The 21642-nt window shown below is 56.2% G+C and overlaps 1 protein-coding gene and 1 long non-coding RNA gene across 3 annotated transcripts in view; both read left to right on the top strand.

Annotated features, from left to right (window-relative positions):
- The window catches only part of LOC126642844 (integrator complex subunit 3-like), a 42696-nt gene that overhangs the window by 10558 nt on the left and 10496 nt on the right, over positions 1–21642 (top strand). The window contains 9 exon segments of the mRNA XM_050320807.1: positions 2378–2497; positions 4444–4573; positions 7092–7146; positions 8873–8976; positions 10557–10601; positions 12184–12303; positions 14715–14868; positions 16413–16481; positions 17506–17581. Coding sequence (XP_050176764.1) covers positions 2378–2497; positions 4444–4573; positions 7092–7146; positions 8873–8976; positions 10557–10601; positions 12184–12303; positions 14715–14868; positions 16413–16481; positions 17506–17581 — 873 coding nt within the window.
- On the top strand, positions 9150–10225 carry LOC126642845 (uncharacterized). 2 transcript variants are annotated; one of them, XR_007629614.1, is made up of 3 exons: positions 9150–9255; positions 9597–9687; positions 10159–10225. It is a non-coding gene; the product is annotated as an uncharacterized LOC126642845 (long non-coding RNA). The 2 variants fall into 2 exon arrangements; XR_007629613.1 differs by lacking the exon at positions 10159–10225 and adding an exon at positions 9947–10014.

Here is a 21642-nt window from a genome sequence, read left to right as displayed (position 1 = left end):
TCCCAACCCCTCTCCCCCCATTCCCAACCCCTCTCCCGGCATTCCCAATCCCTCAGTGAAGCCCCTGCAAGAATTCCCTCCCTGCTCCCAACCCCTCTCCCCATTCCCAACCCTCTCCCGTCATTCCCAACCCCTCTCCCCCCATTCCCAACCCCTCTCCCCCCATTCCCAACCCCTCTCCCCATTCCCAACCCCTCAGTGAAGCCCCTGCAGGAATTCTGTGCCTGCTCCCAACCCCTCTCCCGTCATTCCCAACCCCTCTCCCCTCATTCCCAACCCCTCAGTGGCGATTCCCTGCAGGAATTCTGTGCCTCTCCCAGCATTCCCAACCCCTGTCCCCATTCCCAATCCCTCAGTGAAGCCCTGCAGGAATTCTGTGCCTCTCCCAGCATTCCCAACCCCTCTCCCCCCATTCCCAATCCCCCAGTGAAGCCCTCCAGGAATTCTGTGCCTGTTCCCAACCCCTCTCCCAGCATTCCCAACCCCTCTCCCCTCATTCCCAACCCCTCTCCCGGCATTCCCAACCCCTCTCCCGTCATTCCCAACCCCTCTCCCGTCATTCCCAACCCCTCTCCCAGCATTCCCAACCCCTCTCCCTGCTCCCAACCCCTCTCCCCTCATTCCCAACCCCTCTCCCCCCATTCCCAACCCCTCTCCCCCATTCCCAACCCCTCTCCCCCATTCCCAACCCCTCTCCCCATTCCCAATCCCTCAGTGGGGATTCCCTGCAGGAATTCTGTGCCTCTCCCCCATTCCCAACCCCTCTCCCCCATTCCCAACCCCTCTCCCGGCATTCCCAGCCCTCTCCCCCATTCCCAACCCCTCAGTGGGGATTCCCTGTGGGAATTCTGTGCCTCTCCCCCCATTCCCAACCCCTCTTCCCCCATTCCCAACCCTCTTCCCCCATTCCCAACCCCTCTCCCCTCATTCCCAACCCCTCTCCCCTCATTCCCAACCCCTCTCCCTCCATTTCCAACCCCTCTCCCAGCATTCCCAATCCCACAGTGAAGCCCCTGTAGGAATTCTGTGCCTGCTCCCAACCCCTCTCCCCCCATTCCCAACCCCTCTCCCCTCATTCCCAACCCCTCTCCCCCATTCCCAATCCCACAGTGAAGCCCCTCCAGGAATCCTCTCCCGGCATTCCCAACCCCTGTCCCTGCATTCCCAACCCCTCTCCCCTCATTCCCAACCCCTCTCCCGGCATTCCCAACCCCTGTCCCTGCATTCCCAACCCCTCTCCCCTCATTCCCAACCCTCTCCCGGCATTCCCAACCCCTGTCCCTGCATTCCCAACCCCTCTCCCCTCATTCCCAACCCCTCTCCCGGCATTCCCAACCCCTCAGTGAAGCCCTCCAGGAATTCTGTGCCTCTCTCAGCATTCCCAACCCCTCTCCCAGCATTCCCAATCCCTCAGTGGGGATTCCCTGCAGGAATTCTGTGCCTCTCCCGGCATTCCCAACCCCTCTCCCGGCATTCCCAACCCCTCTCCCTCCATTCCCAACCCCTCCCCATTCCCAACCCCTCTCCCGGCATTCCCAACCCTTCTCCCCATTCCCAACCCCTCTCCCCATTCCCAACCCCTCTCCCCATTCCCAACCCCTCTCCCCCATTCCCAACCCCTCTCCCCCATTCCCAACCCCTCTCCCTGCTCCCAACCCCTCTCCCCCATTCCCAATCCCTCAGTGGGGATTCCCTGCAGGAATTCTGTGCCTCTCCCCCCATTCCCAATCCCGCAGTGAAGCCCCTTCAGGAATTCTGTGCCTGCTCCCAACCCCTCTCCCCCCATTCCCAACCCCTCTCCCGGCATTCCCAATCCCTCAGTGAAGCCCCTGCAAGAATTCCCTCCCTGCTCCCAACCCCTGTCCCGGCATTCCCAACCCCTCCCCCCATTCCCAACCCCTCTTTTCCCAATTCCCAACTCTTCTCCCCCCATTCCCAATCCCACAATGAAGCCCTCCAGGAATTCTCTCCCAGCATTCCCAACCCCTCTCCCCATTCCCAACCCCTCTCCCCCCATTCCAAACCCCTGTCCCCATTCCCAATCCCTCAGTGAAGCCCCTGCAGGAATTCTGTGCCTCTCCCCCCATTCCCAACCCCTCTCCCCTCATTCCCAACCCCTCTCCCGACATTCCCAACCCCTCAGTGAAGCCCCTCCAGGAATTCTGTGCCTCTCCTGGCATTCCCAACTCCTCAGTGAAGCCCCTGCAGGAATTCTGTGCCTCTCCTGGCATTCCCAACCCCTCTCCCGGCATTCCCAACCCCTCTCCCCCCATTCCCAACCCCTCTTCCCCCATTCCCAATCCCTCAGTGAAGCCCTCCAGGAATTCTGTGCCTCTCTCAGCATTCCCAACCCCTCTCCCCATTCCCAATCCCTCAGTGAAGCTGGAGGATCCGGTGCCTCTGGAGCTGGAAAGCCCCCTGGGCGAGAAGGACGACGGCAGCTACGACAGCGCCGAGGCCGCGTTCAGCGACGACGAGGACGAGCTCGGCTCCAAAGGTCAGGGAAAATCCAGGAATTCCAGCCGGGAATTCCCAAGGGGAAGCGCAGATTCCCGGATATGAGGTGGCTTTTTGCTGGGGGTTGATGCCAGAGGGTGGGGAGGGGAGGATTCCCGGAGCCTGGAGCGGGGAGGGATCCCAGAGTCAGATCCTGGAGCTCCAGGGATTCCAGAGGGAGGGATCCTGAGCCAAAGGGAATTGGATCCTGATCCAGATCCTGGAGCTCCAGAGATTCCAGAGGGTTGGATCCAGAGCCAAAGAATTGGATCCAGATCAAGGAAGTGGATCTAAACCAGATCCACAGGGGTGGATCCGATCCAGTCAAGGGAATTGGAGTCCTAAGCCAGATCCAAGGGGTTGGATCCAGATCAAAAGAGTGGATCCTGATCCAGATCTGGCCATTGCTCCTGGAGCTCAGCGATTCGAGGGTTGGATCCAGAGCCACAGGAATTGGATCCAGAGCCAAAGGGAATGGGATCCTAAACCAGAGCCAAAGGGAATTGGATCCTGATCCAGAGCCAAAGGGAATGGGATCCTGATCCAGATCCTGGAGCTCCAGAGATTCCAGAGGGTTGGATCCTGATCCAAAGGGAATTGGATCCTGATCCAGGTCCAAAGGGAATTGGATCCTAAACCAGATCCACAGGGAATTGGATCCTGATCCAAAGGGAATTGGGTCCAGATCCAGAGCCAAAGGCAATTGGATCCAGAACCAAAGGGAATTGGATCCAGATCCAGATCCGGGAGTTAGATCCCTGAGCTCAGAGATTCCAGGGTTGGATCCCAGATACAAAGGGAATTGGATCCCAGAGCCAGATCCTGGAGCTCCAGAGATTCCAGGGGGTTGGATCCAGATCCAAAGGGAATTGGATCCCAGATCCAAATGGAATTGGATCCTGATCCAGATCCACAGGGAATTGGGTCCAGATCCAAAGGGAATTGGATCCAGATCCAAATGGAATTGGATCCTGATCCCAGATCCTGGCCATTACTCCCTGGAGCTCCAGCGATTCCAGAGGGTTGGATCCAGATCCAGATCCAAAGGGAATGGGATCCTAAACCAGAGCCAAAGGGAATTGGATCTTAAACCAGAGCCAAAGGGAATTGGATCCTGATCCAGATCCTGGAGCTCCAGAGATTCCAGAGGGTTGGATCCTGATCCAAAGGGAATTGGATCCCAGATCCACAGGGAATTGGATCCTGATCCAGATCCACAGGAATTGGATCCTGATTCAGATCCAAATGGAATTGGATCCTGATCCAGAGCCAAAGGGAATTGGGTCCAGATCCAGATCCAAAGGGAATTGGATCCTGATCCAGATCCTGGCTGTTACTCCCTGGAGCTCCAGAGATTCCAGAGGGTTGGATCCCAATCTAAAGGGAATTGGATCCTGATCCAGGTCCTGGCCATTCCCCTGAGATTCCAGAGATTCCAGAGGGTTGGATCCTGATCCAAAGGGAATTGGGTCCAGATCCAGATCCTGGGCCATTCCCTGGAGCTCCAGAGATTCCAGAGGGTCCAGAGGGAATTGGATCCCAGATCCACAGGGAATTGGATCCTGATCCAAAGGGAATTGGATCCTGATCCAGATCCAAAGGGAATTGGATCCTAAACCAGATCCACAGGGAATTGGATCCTGATCCAGATCCACAGGGAATTGGATCCAGCTCCAAAGGGAATTGGATCCTGATCCAAGTCCTGGCCATTCCCATTCCCCTGAGATTCCAGAGATTCCAGAGGGTTGGATCCCAATCCAAAGGGAATTGGATCCAGATCCAGATCCTGGCCATTCCCAATCCCTGGAGCTCCAGAGATTCCAGCTCCTCCCACCCCCCCCCTCTGGATCTGCTCGGATCCTTTTGCCTTTCCCAGGTTTTTTTTTCCTGAACTTTCCTCCAAGGAGAAATTCCCTGATTTTTCCCCCCCCATTTTCCTCGGCTCAGGGAAGAAGAGGGAGTTCCGCTTCCATCCCATCAAGGACTCCATCGTGGAGGAGCCCGTGGACATCACGCCCTTCCTGGAGCAGTTGGAGGAATCCCTCAAGGACAAAGTCCTGCAGCTGCAGAAGGGCAGGTGGGAGCTTTCCCATTCCCATTCCCATCCCCATTCCCATCCCCATTCCCATTCCCATCCCCATTCCCATCCCCATTCCCATCCCCATTCCCATTCCCATCCCCATCCCCATTCCCATTCCCATCCCCATCCCCATCCCCATTCCCATCCCCATCCCCATTCCCATTCCCATTCCCATCCCCATTCCCATTCCCATTCCCATCCCCATTCCCATTCCCATTCCCATCCCCATCCCCATTCCCATCCCCATTCCCATCCCCATCCCCATTCCCATCCCCATTCCCATTCCCATCCCCACTCCCATTCCCATTCCCATTCCCATCCCCATTCCCATCCCCATTCCCATTCCCATCCCCATTCCCATTCCCATCCCCATTCCCATCCCCATTCCCATTCCCATTCCCATTCCCATTCCCATTCCCATTCCCATCCCCATTCCCATCCCCATTCCCATCCCCATTCCCATCCCCATCCCCATTCCCATCCCCATCCCCATTCCCATCCCCATCCCCATCCCCATTCCCATTCCCATCCCCATCCCCATCCCCATTCCCATTCCCATTCCCATTCCCATCCCCATTCCCATCCCCATTCCCATCCCCATTCCCATCCCCATCCCCATTCCCATTCCCATTCCCATCCCCATTCCCATTCCCATTCCCATCCCCATCCCCATCCCCATCCCCATCCCCATTCCCATCCCCATCCCCATTCCCATTCCCATTCCCATTCCCATCCCCATTCCCATTCCCATCCCCATTCCCATCCCCATTCCCATCCCCATTCCCATTCCCATTCCCATCCCCATTCCCATTCCCATCCCCATTCCCATTCCCATCCCCATTCCCATCCCCATTCCCATTCCCATTCCCATTCCCATCCCCATTCCCATCCCCATTCCCATTCCCATCCCCATTCCCATTCCCATCCCCATTCCCATCCCCCATTCCCATTCCCATTCCCATTCCCATTCCCATCCCCATCCCCATTCCCATCCCCATTCCCATCCCCATTCCCATTCCCATTCCCATTCCCATCCCCATTCCCATCCCCATTCCCATCCCCATTCCCATCCCCATTCCCATTCCCATTCCCATTCCCATTCCCATTCCCATCCCCATTCCCATCCCCATTCCCATTCCCATCCCCATTCCCATTCCCATCCCCATTCCCATCCCCATTCCCATTCCCATTCCCATTCCCATTCCCATCCCCATTCCCATCCCCACTCCCATCCCCATCCCCATTCCCATCCCCATTCCCATTCCCATCCCCATCCCCATTCCCATCCCCATTCCCATTCCCATTCCCATTCCCATTCCCATCCCCATTCCCATCCCCATCCCCATTCCCATCCCCATTCCCAGCCCCATTCCCATTCCCATTCCCATCCCCATTCCCATTCCCATCCCCATTCCCATTCCCATCCCCATTCCCATTCCCATTCCCATTCCCAGGGATCCACCCCAACCTCCCCAGGGCAGCAATTCCCAAGTTTTTCCAGTGGGGAAGGAATTTTCCCTTGGGCAGACAGGAATTCCTCTGGATCAGGGGGATTAAGGGGAAGGGAAAAGCTCCTGGATTTTCCCACCCCCTGGTGTTGGGATTGGAGGAAAGGGGGAGTTGGGAATGTTGGGATGGAGAAGGGGGTGTTTTTCCCAGTGTTTTCCTCCTGGAATTCCACCTGGAATTGCTCCTGGGATTCCTGATCCAGGTCCTGGCCATTCCCAATCCCTGGAGCTCCAGAGATTCCAGGGGGTTGGATCCCAATCCAAAGGGAATTGGATCCTGATCCAGATCCTGGCCATTCCCCTGAGATTCCAGAGATTCCAGAGGGTTGGATCCTGATCCAAAGGGAAAGGCTGTTAAGTTTGGCTTTCCTGGCCATTCCCAATCCCTGGAGCTCCAGAAATTCCAGAGGGTTGGATGCAGATCCAAAGGGAATTGGATCCTGATCCAGGTCCTGGCCATTCCCATTCCCTGGAGCTTCAGAGATTCCAGAGGGTTGGACCCAGATCCAAAGGGAATGGGATCCTGATCCAGGTCCAAAGGGAATTGGATCCTAATCCTGATCCTGACCATTCCCCTGAGATTCCAGAGATTCCAGAGGGTTGGATCCTGATCCAAAGGGAATTGGATCCTGATCCAAGTCCTGGCCATTCCCCTGAGATTCCAGAGATTCCAGAGGGTTGGATCCAGATCCAGAGGGAATTGGATCCTGATCCAGGTCCTGGCCATTCCCCTGAGATTCCAGAGGGTTGGATGCAGATCCAAAGGGAATTGGATCCTGATCCAGGTCCTGGCCATTCCCCTGAGATTCCAGACATTCCAGGGAGTTGGATTCAGATCCAAAGGGAATTGGATCCTGATCCAGATCCTGGCCATTCCCAATCCCTGGAGATTCCAGGCATTCCAGAGGGTTGGATCCCCTCCCCCAGCCCCGTTCCCACCCCTCCCCCATCCCTGCTCTCCGGATTTTCCCAAATAACTGGGAATTCCCTGTTTTTTCCGGGCCCAGCGACACGGAGGCGCAGTGTGAGGTGATGCAGGAGATCGTGGATCAGGTCCTGGAGGTAACCCCGGGCTGGGATGGAGCTCCCAATCCCTGGGATTTGGGATGCAGGAGGGGGGGGAGGGCCTGGAATCCGTCTGGGATGGGCTTTGGGAAGCTCAGGATGCTCCTCCTGGGATCCGTGAGGGATTTGTGTCCCTGTTCCCAGAGCCTCAGCATTCCCAGGAGCTGCTGGGAGACAGCTGGGAATGGTCTGGGATCCCTAGGAATGGTCTGGGAGAGATCCAGGAACACTGGGAATGGTCTGGGATCCCTAGGAATGGTCTGGGAGACATCTGGGAATGCTGGGAATGCTCTGGGAGGCATCCAGGATCCCTGTCAGTGATCTGGGATCACTGGGAATGGTCTGGGAGGCATCTGGGAACTCTGGGAATGATCTGGGAGAGATCCAGGATCCCTGGGAATGGTTTGGGATCCCTGGGAATGGTTTGGGATCCCTGGGAATGGTCTGGGAGACATCTGGGAACTCTGGGAATGGTCTGGGATCCCTGGGAATGGTCTGGGAGTGATCCAGGATCCCTGTCAGTGATCTGGGTTATCTGGGAATGGTCTGGGATCCCTGGGAATGGTCTGGGAGAGATCTGGGATTGCTGGGAATGGTCTGGGATAGCTGGGAGTGATCCAGGATCTCTGTCAGTGATCTGGGAACTCTGGGAATGGTCTGGGAGAGATCCAGGATCCCTGGGGATGGTCTGGGAGGCATCTGGGATTGCTGGGAGTGGTCTGGGATCCCTGGGAATGGTCTGGGATAGCTGGGAATGGTCTGGGATAGCTGGGAGTGATCCAGGATCCCTGGGAATGGTCTGGGAGACATCTGGGAACACTGGAAATGGTCTGGGATCACTGATGCCTGGGAATCGGATTCTGGGAGATCTGGATCCAGGAATGTCTGGGATTGATCCTGGGAGTGATCTGGGATATCTGGGAATGGTCTGGGAGACATCTGGGAACTCTGGGAATGGTCTGGGAGACGTCTGGGATTGCTGGGAGTGATCTGGGATATCTGGGAATGGTCTGGGAGAGATCCAGGATCCCTGGGAGTGATCTGGGATATCTGAGAATGGTCTGGGAGGCATCTGGGATCCCTGGGAATGGTCTGGGATAGCTGGGAATGGTCTGGGAGAGATCCAGGATTCCTGTCAGTAATCTGGGATTGCTGGGAATGGTCTGGGATAGCTGGGAATGATCACTGGGAGACATCCAGGATCCCTGTCAGTGGTCTGGGATCACTGGGAATGATCTGGGATCACTGGGAATGCTCTGGGAGACATCTGGGATTGCTGGGAGTGATCTGGGATCACTGGGAATGGTCTGGGAGAGATCTGGGATTGCTGGGAATGGTCTGGGATAGCTGGGAATGGTCTGGGAGACATCTGGGATCACTGGGAATGGTCTAGGAGAGACCCAGGATCGCTGGGAATGGTCTGGGAGACATCTGGGATTGCTGGGAGTGATCTGGGAATGGTCTGGGATCCCTGGGAGTGATCTGGGATCGCTGGGAACGACCTGGGACGTTCCCAAACTTTTTTTGGGATGGTTGGGAAGGGGTGGGAAGGGATGGGAATGTTTGGAAAGGATCAGGATCCTCAATCCTCAATTTCCCCTCAGTTCCATTTTCCTTGGAACTCCTGGAATCCCCGGGACAAGGGGGGAGGGGTTGATTGGGTATTAATTAATCCCTGGCTGTTAATTAGGGGCTGGAAATTCCCAACTTTCCCGTTTTCCAGGAGGATTTTGACTCGGAGCAGCTCTCCGTGCTCGCCTCCTGCCTCCAGGAGCTCTTCAAGGCTCAGTTCCGAGGGGAGGTCCTGCCCGAGGAGATCACCGAGGAGTAAGCAGTGGGAATTCCCTGGGAGTGGGAATTCCTGGGATTGGGAGTCCCTGGGATTGGGAATCCCCTGGGATCAGGAATTCCCTGGGATGGCTCTCCTGTCCCTTCCCAGGGGGAAAAAAAAAGCTGGGATCTCCCTTTTTTTGGGAAGGGAATTCCTCACTGAACTCTCCAAAGGTTTTTCCTCCAAGGTTTTCTTGGAATTGGAGCTGTTTGGGAAGGGAATTCCTCACTGAACTCTCCAAAGGTTCTTCCTCCAAGGTTTTCTTGGAATTGGAGGTTTTTGGGAAGGGAATTCCTCACTCAACTCCCCAAAAAGGATCTTTCTCCAAGGTTTTTCTTGGAATTGGAGTTTTTTGGACTCCCAAAAGGCTCTTTATCCAAGGTTTTCTTGGAATTGGAGCTGTTTGGGAAGGGAAAAGAGAGCAACATCCAGGAGGTTTTTCCTGGGGGGTGGAAAAAAACCCAGGATCCCCCTTTTTTGGGGAAGGAAATTCCTCACTGAGCTCCCAAAATGGTTCTTTCTCCAAGTTTTTCTTGGAATTGGAGTTTTTTGGGAAGGAAATTCCTTACTGAGCTCCCCAAAAGGATCTTTCTCCAAGGTTTTCTTGGAATTGGAGCTTTTTGGGAAGGAAATTCCTCACTCAACTCCCCAAAAAGGATCTTTATCCAAGGTTTTCTTGGAATTGGAGCTTTTTGGACTCCCAAAAGGTTCTTTCTCCAAGGTTTTCTTGGAATTGGAGCTGTTTGGGAAGGGAATTCCTTACTGGACTCCCAAGGTTTTTCCTCCAAGGTTTTCTTGGAATTGGAGTTTTTTGGGAAGGAAATTCCTCACTCAGCTCCCCAAAAGGATCTTTTTCCAAGTTTTTCTTGGAATTGAAGTTTTTGGGAAGGGAATTCCTCACTGAACTCTCCAAAGGTTCTTCCTCCAAGGTTTTCTTGGAATTGGAGCTTTTTGGACTCCCAAAAGGATCTTTTTCCAAGGTTTTCTTGGAATTGGAGCTGTTTGGGAAGGGAAAAGGGAGCAAAATCCAGGGGGTTTTTCCAGGGGGAAAATAAAAGAGGATCCCCCTTTTTGGGAAGGGAATTCCTTACTGAGCTCCCCAAAAAGGATCTTTCTCCAAGTTTTTCTTGGAATTGGAGCTGTTTGGGAAGGAAATTCCTTACTGAGCTCCCAAAAAGGATCTTTATCCAAGGTTTTCTTGGAATTGGAGCTGTTTGGGAAGGGAAAAGGGAGCAAAATCCAGGGGGTTTTTCCCAAGGGGTGGAAAAAAAACCTGGATCTCCCTTTTTTTGGGAAGGAAATTCCTCACTCAACTCCCTAAAAGGATCTTTCTCCAAGGTTTTCTTGGAATTGGAGTTTTTGGGAAGGAAATTCCTCACTCAACTCCCCAAAAAGGATCTTTATCCAAGTTTTTCTTGGAATTGGAGCTGTTTGGGAAGGAAATTCCTTACTGAGCTCCCAAAAGGATCTTTATCCAAGGTTTTTTGGAATTGGAGCTGTTTGGGAAGGGAAAATTGATCAGAATCCAGGTTTTTTTCCCAGGAAAACACGGAATGGGGGTGTTTTGATCCCACAGGTCCCTGGAGGAGTCGGTGGGGAAGCCCCTCTACCTGATATTCCGGTAGGAATTCCCTTGGAATTCTGAGCTCCTTCCCACCCCATCCCAAAATCCCCGGAGCCTCTCCCTGCCTGCTGGGAATCCAGGATTGTTTGGGGGGGAATTCTGTGGGAATTCTGGGGAATTGTGTGGGAATTTTGTGGGAATTCTGGGGGAATTGTGTGGGAATTCTGGGTGAATTGTGTGGGAATTGTGTGGGAATTCTGAGGGAATTCTGGGGAATTCTGGGGGAATTTTGTGGGAATTGTGTGGGAATTCCAGGGGAATTGTAGGGGAATTTTGTGGGAATTCTTTGGGAATTGTGTGGGAATTGTGTGGGAACTGTGGGAATTCTGGGGCAATTCTGTGGGAATTCTGGGTGAATTCTGTGGGAATTGTGTGGGAATTCTGGGGGAATTGTGTGGGAATTCTGGGGGAGTTCTGTGGGAATTCTGTGTGAATTTTGGGTGAATTCTGTGGGAATTCTGGGGGAATTGTGTGGGAATTCTGGGGAATTTGTGTGGAATTGTGTGGGAATTCTGGGGAATTTGTGGGAATTCTGGGGAATTCTGGGGAATTGTAGGGAATTCTGTGGGAATTCTGTGGAACCTGGGGAATTCTGTGGAATTCTGGGGAATTGTGTGGGGGGAATTTTGGGGGAATTCTGGGGGAATTGTGTGGGAATTTGGGGGGAATTCTGTGGGAATTCTGGGGGAATTCTGTGGGAATTGTGTGGGAATTCTGGGGGAATTGTGGGAATTCTGGGGAATTTTGTGGGAATTGTGTGGGAATTCTGTGGGAATTCTGATGGGAATTCTGGAATTCTGGGAATTGTGAGAATTCTGTGGTGAATTCTGTGGGAATTCTGGGGAATTGTGGGAATTCTGGGGAATTCTGTGGGAATTGTGTGGAATTCTGGGAATTCTGGGAATTCTGGGAATTCTGTGGGAATTCTGTGGGGAATTCTGGGGAATTCTGGGGAATTGTGGGAATTCTGGGGAATTCTGGGGAATTCTGGGGAATTGTGTGGGAATTCTGTGGGAATTCTGGGAATTCTGTGGGAATTCTGGGGGAATTCTGGGGGAATTGTGTGGGAATTCTGGGGGAATTCTGTGTGAATTCTGGGGGAGTTTTGGGGGAATTGTGTGGGAATTTTGGGGAAATTCTGTGGGAATTGTGGGGGAATTGTGTGGGAATTCTGTAGGAATTGTGTGGGAATTCTGGGGGAATTCTGTGGGAATTCTGGAGGAATTCTGTGGGAATTCTGGAGGAATTCTGGGTGAATTCTGGGGAGTTCTCTTGGAATTCTGGGGGAATTGTGTGGGAATTCTGGGTGAATTCTGTGGGAATTGTGTGGGAATTGTGGGAATTATGGGGGTGAATTCTGGGGGAATTCTGGGTGAATTCTGGGTGAATTCTGTGGGAATTGTGTGGGAATTGTGGGAATTATGGGGGGGAATTCTGTGGGAATTCTGTGTGAATTTTGGGTGAATTCTGGGTGAATTCTGTTGGAATTCTGTTGGAATTCCATGGGAATTCCGTTGGAATGGGGTGTGGGGGGGAGGCTGCCCGTGGTGATCCCGGTGACGTTCCCGGCATTCCCAAGGAACCTGTGCCAGATGCAGGAGGACAACAGCGGCTTCTCCCTCCTGCTGGACCTGCTGTCCGAGCTCTACCAGAAACAGCCCAAGATCGGCTACCACCTGCTCTACTACCTCAGGGCCAGGTGGGCACACCTGCCTGGCACCTGCCTGGGCACCTCACCTGGGCAGCTCACCTGGGCACCTGCCTGGGCATCTCACCTGGGCACCTCCCTGGGCACCTCCCTGGGCACCTCCCTGGGCACCTCAATCTCACCTGGGCACCTCTTCTTCCACCTCCCTCTCACCTGGGCAGCTCAATCTCACCTGGGCACCTCCCTTTTACCTGGGCACCTGCCTGGCACCTCCCTGGGCAGCTCAGTCTCACCTGGGCAGCTCACCTGGGCAGCTCAATCTCACCTGGGCACCTCCCTGGGCAGCTCTCCTTCCACCTCCTTCTCACCTGGGCAGCTCCATCTCACCTGGGCACCTCCCTGGGCAGCTCTCCTTCCACCTCCTTCTCACCTGGGCAGCTCCCTCTCACCTGGGCACCTCCCTGGGCAGCTCTCCTTCCACCTCCTTCTCACCTGGGCAGCTCCCTCTCACCTGGGCACCTCACCTGGGCACCTCCCTGGGCACCTCCCTCTCACCTGGGCACCTCCCTCTCACCTGGGCACCTTCTCACCTGGGCACCTTCTCACCTGGGCAGTCCCCTGGGCAGCTCAATCTCACCTGGGCAGCTCATCTGGGCACCTCACCTGGGCAGCTCAATCTCACCTGGGCAGCTCACCTGGGCAGCTCCTTCTCACCTGGGCACCTCCCTGGGCACCTCCTTCTCACCTGGGCACCTCCCTCTCACCTGGGCAGCTCACTGGGCACCTTCTCACTTGGGCATCTCCCTTTTACCTGGGCACCTGCCTGGGCACCTCCCTGGGCACCTCCTTCTCACCTGGGCACCTCCCTTTTGCCTGGGCACCTCCCTGGGCACCTACCTGGGCACCTCCCTTTTGCCTGGGCACCTCCCTGGGCACCTACCTGGGCACCTCCCTTTTGCCTGGGCACCTCCCTGGGCACCTCCTTCTCACCTGGGCACCTCCCTTTTGCCTGGGCACCTCCCTGGGCACCTACCTGGGCACCTCCCTTTTGCCTGGGCACCTCCCTGGGCACCTACCTGGGCACCTCCCTGGGCACCTCCCTCTCACCTGGGCATCTCCCTTTTACCTGGGCACCTGCCTGGGCACCTCCCTGGGCACCTCCTTCTCACCTGGGCACCTCCCTTTTGCCTGGGCACCTCCATGGGCACCTACCTGGGCACCTACCTGGGCACCTGCCTGGGCATCTCACCTGGGCATCTCATCTGGGCACCTCACCTGGGCAGCTCAATCTCACCTGGGCACCTCCCTCTCACCTGGGCACCTCCCTGGGCAGCTCAATCTCACCTGGGCAGCTCCTTCTCACCTGGGCACCTCCCTGGGCACCTCCTTCTCACCTGGGCACTTCTCCTTCCACCTCCCTCACCTTGACCCCTCTGTCCCCTGTCCCCTGCTGTGTCCCTGCCGTGTCCCTTTTGTGTCCCCTGTCCCTGAGGTGTCCCTGAGGTGTCCCCTGTCCCCTGTGTGTCCCTGAGGTGTCCCTGAGTTGTCCCTGTGTGTCCCCAGCAAAGCAGCAGTTGGGAAGATGAGCCTGTACGAGTCCTTTGCCCATGTCCCACCTGTCCCTGAGGTGTCCCTGCCATGTGTCCCTGAGGTGTCCCTGAGGTGTCCCCTGTGTGTCCCTGTGTGTCCCTGAGGTGTCCCTGTGGTGTCCCTGAGGTGTCCCTGAGGTGTCCCTGTGTGTCCCCAGCAAAGCAGCAGTGGGGAAGATGAGCCTGTACGAGTCCTTTGCCCATGTCCCACCTGTCCCTGCTGTGTCCCACCTGTCCCTGTGTCCCCTGTCCCTGAGGTGTCCCCTGTCCCTGAGGTGTCCCTGAGGTGTCCCCTGTCCATGAGGTGTCCCTGAGGTGTCCCTGAGGTGTCCCTGTGTGTCCCTGAGGTGTCCCTGAGGTGTCCCTGAGGTGTCCCTGAGGTGTCCCTGAGGTGTCCCTGAGTTGTCCCCTGTGTGTCCCCAGCAAAGCAGCAGTGGGGAAGATGAGCCTGTACGAGTCGTTTGCCCATGTCCCACCTGTCCCCTGAGGTGTCCCACCTGTCCCCTCATGTGTCCCCTGTCCCCTGAGGTGTCCCTGAGGTGTCCCTGAGGTGTCTCCTGTCCCCTGAGGTGTCCCCTGACCCTCAGGTGTCCCTGATGTGTCCCTGTGTGTCCCCAGCAAAGCAGCAGTGGGGAAGATGAGTCTCTACGAGTCCTTTGCCCATGTCCCACCTGTCCCTGCCATGTCCCACCTGTCCCTGAGGTGTCCCCTGTCCCCTGTGTGTCCCCAGCAAAGCAGCAGTGGGGAAGATGAGCCTCTACGAGTCCTTTGCCCATGTCCCACCTGTCCCTGCTGTGTCCCCTGAGGTGTCCCCTGTCCCTGCTGTGTCCCTGCCGTGTCCCCTGTCCCTGAGTTGTCCCTGTGTGTCCCCAGCAAAGCAGCAGTTGGGAAGATGAGTCTCTACGAGTCCTTTGCCCAGGCCACTCAGCTGGGGGAGCTGCACACCTGCCTGATGATGGACATGAAGGCCTGCCAGGAGGATGATGTCAGGCTGCTCTGCTTCCTCACCCCCTCCATCTACACAGAGGTGAGACCCCCTGAGACCCCTCAGTGACCCCCTGCACCTCCCCTGGGACCCCCACCCACCTGGGACCCCTCACTGATCCCACACTGACCCCCTGCACCTCAGCCCCTCCATCTACACCGAGGTGAGACCCTCAGTGACCCCCCAGTGACCCCTCAGTGACCCCTCAGTGACTCCCTGTTCCTCACCCCCTCCATCTACACCGAGGTGAGACCCCCAGTGACCCCCCTGAGACCCCCTGCACCTCCCCTGAGACCCCCACCCACCTGGGACCCTTCACTGAACCCCCCACCTGAGACCCTCAGTGACCCCTCAGTGACTCCCCTGTACCTCACCCCTCCATCTACACCGAGGTGAGACCCCCTGAGACCCCCACCCACCTAGGACCCCCACACTGAGCCCCTCAGTGACCCCCTCCACCTCACCCCTCCATCTACACCGAGGTGAGACCCCCTGAGACCCCCCTGTACCTCACCCCCTCCATCTACACCGAGGTGAGACCCCCCTGAGACCCCCACACTGACCCCCTCAGTGACCCCCTGCACCTCAGCCCCTCCATCTACACTGAGGTGAGACCCTGAGATCCCCTGAGACCCCCTGCACTCACCCCTCCATCTACACCGAGGTGAACCCCTGAGACCCCCCTGTACCTCACTCCCTCCATCTACACTGAGGTGAGACCCCACCACCTGGGACCCCTCAGTGACCCCTGCACCTCACCCCTCCATCTACACGAGTGAGACCCCTGAGACCCCCCTGAGACCCCCTGCACTGAGCCCCCTGCACTCACCCCTCCATCTACACAGGGTGAGACCCCCAGCTGACCCCCTGCACCTCCCCTGGGACCCCCACCCACCTGGGACCCCTCACTGAAACCCCACCTGAGACCCCTCAGTGACCCCCTGCACCTCACCCCTCCATCTACACAGAGGTGAGACCCCACCTGGGACCCCCACCCACCTGGGACCCCACACTGACCCCCTGCACTCACCCCCTTCATCTACACCAGGTGAGACCCCACTGAGACCCCTCACCCACCTGGGACCCCTCACATGACCCCCCTGACCCCCCTGCACCTCACCTCTCCATCTACACCAAGGTGAAACCCCCTGAGACCCCCACCCACCTGAGACCCCACACTAGACCCCTCAGTGACCCCCTGCACCTCATCCCCTGAGACACCTACCCACCTGAGACCCCTCACTGACCCTCTACTCCTCACCCCCTCCATCTACACCGAGGTGAGACCCCCCTGGGACCCCCCCACTGAGCCCCTGCACCTCCCCTCTTCCATCTACACCACTCCTTGGGATCCCTCCCCATCCTTTGGATCCCCTGGAATTCCAGGATCTCTCCAGGAATTCCAGGATCTCTCCAGGAATTCCAGGATCTCTGAGGCTGCCACCCCTCGGATGCTTCACCCCGTGGAGTTTTTCCCGTCGGAATTGGAAGCTTTTTTTTTTTGGGAAAGGCTTTTTTTGTTTTTTTTTCCCCCTGGGGGTCTCTCCCTGAACTTTTTCCCTGTTTTTTTTTTGGGATTTTCCCAGTTCCCAGACGAGACCCTGCGGAGTGGGGAGCTGCTCAACATGATCGTGGCCGTCATCGACTCCTTCCAGGTGGGAATTATTCCTGGCCTCTCATTCCCAGGAGATTTGACCCCCTAAAACATCCTCCTAAAATCTGGGCCCCTAAAATCTGGGCCCCAAAATCTCTCTCCTCTTCCTCTTCCTCTTCCTCTTCCTCTTCCTCCTCCTCCTCCTCTTCCTCTTCCTCCTCCTCCTCTTCCTCCTCTTCCTCCTCTTCCTCCTCCTCTTCCTCCTCTTCCTCTTCCTCTTCCTCTTCCTCCTCCTCCTTTTCCTCCTCTTCCACCTCCTCCTCCTCCTCCTCCTCTTCCTCTTCCTCTTCCTCTTCCTCTTCCTCTTCCTCCTCCTCTTCCTCCTCCTCCTCCTTTTCCTCCTCCTCTTCCTCTTCCTCTTCCTCCTCCTCCTCCTCCTCCTCCTCTTCCTCCTCCTCTTCCTCCTCTTCCTCCTCCTCTTCCTCCTCTTCCTCTTCCTCTTCCTCTTCCTCTTCCTCTTCCTCTTCCTCCTCCTCCTCCTCCTCCCTCCTCCTCCTCTCTTCCTCTTCCTCCTCCTCCACCTCCTCCTCTTCCTCCTCCTCCTCCTCCTCTCCTCCTCCTCCTCCTCCCTCCTCCTCTTCCTCTTCCTCTTCTCTTCTCTTCTCTTCCTCCTCCTCCTCCTCCTCCTCCTCCTCCTCCCTCCTCTTCCTCTTCCTCCTCCTCCTCCTCCTCCTCTTCCTCCTCCTCCTCCTCTTCCTCCTCCTCCTCCTCCTCCTCCTCCTCTTCCTCTTCCTCTTCCTCTTCCTCTTCCTCTTCCTCTTCCTCCTCCTCCTCCTCCTCCTCCTCCTCCTCCTCCTCTTCCTCCTCCTCCTCCCTCTCCTCCTTCCCAACTTTTCCCCCCCATTCCTGGAAGATTTGACCCCAAAGTGGTCTCTGTGTGCAGGGAACTTCCCCCCCTCACCTCCCACCCCCCCAGGAATCCCAAGGATTTCTCCTTCCCCCTTTTCCCACCGGATCCCAGCTGGGAACCCTCCCCATATCCCAGATCCCTCCTGATTCCCAGTTTTTCCCATGCCCTTTTCCAGCTGCAGGAGCTGGTGTGCCACGTGATGATGGGGAACCTGGTGATGTTCCGCAAGGATTCCGTGCTCAACATCCTCAGTGAGCCGGGGGGAATTCCTGGGATGGGAATTCCTGGGATGGGAATTCCTGGGGTGGGAATTCCTGGGATGGGAATGAACAGCATCCTGGGATGGGAATTCCTGGGATGGGAATTCCTGGGATGGGAATTCCCGGGATGGGATGAAGGATAGCATCCTGGGGTGGGAATTCCTGGGATGGGAATGAAGGAACAGCAATTCCTGGGATGGGAATTCCCGGGATGGGAATCCCTGGGATGGGAATTCCTGGGATGGGAATGAAGGAACAGCAATTCCTGGGATGGGAATTCCTGGGGTGGGAATCCCTGGGATGGGAATTCCCGGGATGGGAATTCCTGGGGTGGGAATTCCTGGGATGGGAATCCCTGGGATGGGAATTCCTGGGATGGGAATTGCAGGGATGGGAATTCCTGAGGGTGGGAATCCCTGGATGGAATTCCTGAGGGGTGGGAATTCCTGGGATGGGAATTCCTGGGGTGGGAATCCCTGGGATGGGAATTCCTGGGATGGGAATTCCTGAGGGGTGGCAATTCCTGGGATGGGAATTCCTGGGATGGGAATTCCTGGGATGGGAATGAAGGAACAGCAGTTCCTGGGATGGGAATTCCTGGGATGGGAATTCCTGGGATGGGAATCCCGGGATGGGAATTCTGATGAAGGAACAGCAATTCCTGGGATGGGAATTCCTGAGGGGTGGGAATTCCTGGGGTGGGAATCCCCGGGATGGGAATTCCTGGGATGGGAATGAAGGAACAGCAATTCCTGGGATGGGAATTCCTGGGATGGGAATCCCTGGGATGGGAATTCCTGGGATGGGAATTCCTGGGATGGGAATTCCCGGGATGGGAATTCTGGGATGGGAATTCCTGGGATGGGAATGAAGGAACAGCAATTCCTGGGATGGGAATTCCCGGGATGGGAATTCCTGGGATGGGAATTCCTGGGATGGGAATTCATGGAACAGCAATTCCTGGGATGGGAATTCCTGGGGTGGGAATCCCTGGGATGGGAATTCCTGGGATGGGAATTCCTGGGATGGGAATTCCTGGGATGGGAATGAAGGAACAGCAATTCCTGGGATGGGAATTCCTGGGATGGGAATGAAGGAACAGCAATTCCTGGGCTGGGAATTCCTGGGATGGGAATTCCTGGGATGGGAATTCCTGAGGGGTGGGAATCCCTGGGATGGGAATGAAGGAACAGCAATTCCCGGGATGGGAATTCCCGGGATGGGAATTCCTGGGATGGGAATTCCTGGGATGGGAATTCCTGGGGGGTGGGAATTCCTGGGATGGGAATTCCTGGGATGGGAATCCCTGGGATGGGAATTCCTGGGATGGGAATTCCTGGGATGGGAATGAAGGAACAGCAATTCCTAGGATGGGAATCCCTGGGATGGGAATTCCTGGGATGGGAATCCCTGGGGTGGGAATCCCTGGGATGGGAATGAAGGAACAGCAATTCCTGGGATGGGAATTCCTGGGATGGGAATTCCTGGGATGGGAATTCCTGGGATGGGAATTCCTGAAGGAATTCCTGATGGGAATTCCTGGGCTGGGAATCCCTGGGATGGGAATGAAGGAACAGCAATTCCTGGGATGGGAATCCCTGGGATGGGAATTCCTGAGGGGTGGGAATTCCTGGGATGGGAATTCCTGAGGATGGGAATTCCTGGGATGGGAATTCCTGGGCTGGGAATCCCTGGGATGGGAATGAAGGAACAGCAATTCCTGGGATGGGAAAAAAAAAACCACAACCCCCCAACCAACCAGGGGGATCCTCCTGCTTGGAGCTGCCCCAGGGTTATCCCGAGGTTTGGATTTGGTTGGATTTGGGGGATTAAAGGATCTCGTGGCCCCCAAAGAGGATTGAGGGGAGGGGGGGATTTTTTATCCCTGCAATCCAAACCCTTTTCCCGGTTTTTCTGGGTGGGATTCCCGGGAGCTGCAGCATTCCCAGAGTGCCAGGGCAGGGGAATCCTTGGGAATCCTAAAACAAACCAAGGAAAGGGGGGAAAAAAATCCCAGAATCCATCCCAGTTCCGTGGGGTCCTCGGAATTCCCGGATTTCCGAGTTCCTGGAGCTGATCCCGCTGTTCCAGCACTGGGCTCACTGAGCAGGAAGCAGCGGGATAAGCCCCTTGTTAATTAACGAGCCTCGTTAATCCCAGAGCCCCTTCCCGGGTCAGGGATTCCAACCCCATTCCAGGGGCTCCAGAGGGGGGTGGGGAGGGGGGAGGGGGCCCAAGAAGGGAAGGTTTGGGAAGGGAAGGTTTGGGAAGGGAAGGGAAGGGAAGGGAAGGGAAGGGGAGGGAAGGTTTGGGAAGGTTTGGGAAGGGAAGGGAAGGTTTGGGAAGGGAAGGGAAGGGAAGGGAAGGGAAGGGGAAGGGAAGGAAGGAAGGGAAGGAAGGGGAAGGGAAGGGAAGGGAAGGTTTGGGAAGGTTTGGGAAGGGAAGGGAAGGGAAGGGGAAGGGAAGGGAAGGGAAGGAAGGGAAGGGAAGGGAAGGGAAGGGGAAGGAAGGGAAGGGAAGGTTTGGGAAGGGAAGGTTTAGGGAAGGTTTGGGAAGGGAAGGGAAGGGAAGGAAGAAGGAAGGTTTGGGAAGGGAAGGGAAGGGAAGGGAAGGGAAGGGAAGGGAAGGGAAGGTTTGGGAAGGGAAGGTTTGGGAAGGGAAGGGAAGGGAAGGTTTGGGAAGGGAAGGGAAGGGAAGGTTTGGGAAGGGAAGGGTTTGGGGAAGGGAAGAGGAAGGGAAGGGAAGGAAGGAAGGAAGGGAAGGGAAGGGAAGGGAAGGGAAGGAAGGGAAGGGAGAGAGGAAGGGAAGGGTTGGGAAGGAAGGAAGGTTTGGGAAGGGTTTGGGAAGGTTTGGGAAGGTTTGGGAAAGGTTTGGGAAGGGAAGGAAGGGAAGAGGGAGGGAAGGGAAGGAAGGAAGGGAAGGGAAGGAAGGGAAGGGAAGGTTTAGGGAAGAGGAAGGGAAGGGGGAAGGAAGGAGAAGGAAGGGGAAGGGGGAAGGTTTGGGAAGGGAAGGTTTGGGAAGGGAAGGAAGGGAAGGTTGGGAAGGAAGGGAAGGGAAGGGGAAGGGAAGGAAGGGGAAGGGAAGGGGAAGGAAGGGAAGGGAAGGGAAGGAAGGGAAGGGAAGGGAAGGGAAGGTTTGGGAAGGGAAGGAAGGAAGGGGAAGGGAAGGGAAGGGAAGGGGAAGGGAAGGGAAGGAAGGGAAGGGAAGGAAGGGAAGGGAAGGGGAAGGGAAGGAAAGGGAAGGAAGGGAAGGGAAGGGAAGGGAAGGGAAGGGAAGGGAAGGTTTGTGACGGGTTCTTCTTGTGCCCCTTGTCCCTCTGTTGTCCCTCTTGTCCCCCCTGTCCTTGTTGTCCTTGGCATCCCTGTGATCCCCCTAATCCTTGTTATCCCCCTAATCCTTGTTATCCCCCTTATCCTTGTTATCCCTCTTGTCCCCATTGTCCCTCTTGTTCCACTGTCCCCATTATCCTTGTTATCCCTGTTGTCCCCATTGTCCTTGTCCCTGTTGTCCCCATTGTCCCTCTTGTCCCCTCTGTCCCCACTGTCCCCTTCTCCTTGCTTGTCCCCATTATCCCTCTTGTCCCCACTGTCCCCTCTGTCCCCATTGTCCTTGCTGTCCCCCCTGTCCCCCCATCCCCCCTGTCCCCTCTGTCCCCACTGTCCCCATCTGTCCCCTTGTCCCCATTGTCCCCTCTGATCCCAATATCCCCCATTGTCCCCCTGTCCCCAATGTCCCTCTGTCCCTCCTGTCCCCCATTGTCCCCTCTGTCCCACTGTCACTGCCCCCATTGTCCCCCTGTGCCCTCTGTCCCCTCTGTCCCCACTATCCCCCATCCCCTCTGTCCCCACTATCCCCTCTGTCCTCCTTGTCCCCACTATCCCCATTGTCCCCATTGTCCCCATTCTCACTGCTCCCACTGTCCCCATTATCCCCTCTGTCCTCTCATTGTCCCCTCTTTGTCCCCTTGTCCCCATTGTCCCCCTGTCCCCATTGTCCCCCTGTCCCCTCTGCTCCCCATTGTCCCCCTGTCCCCTCTGTCCCCATTCATTGTC

The sequence above is a fragment of the Myiozetetes cayanensis genome, unplaced genomic scaffold (genome assembly GCF_022539395.1).
Source record: "Myiozetetes cayanensis isolate MyiCay16 unplaced genomic scaffold, myiCay2020 scf256, whole genome shotgun sequence".
Classification (NCBI taxonomy): Eukaryota; Metazoa; Chordata; class Aves; order Passeriformes; family Tyrannidae; genus Myiozetetes; species Myiozetetes cayanensis.
This window is presented reverse-complemented; position numbering and strand designations above follow the sequence as displayed.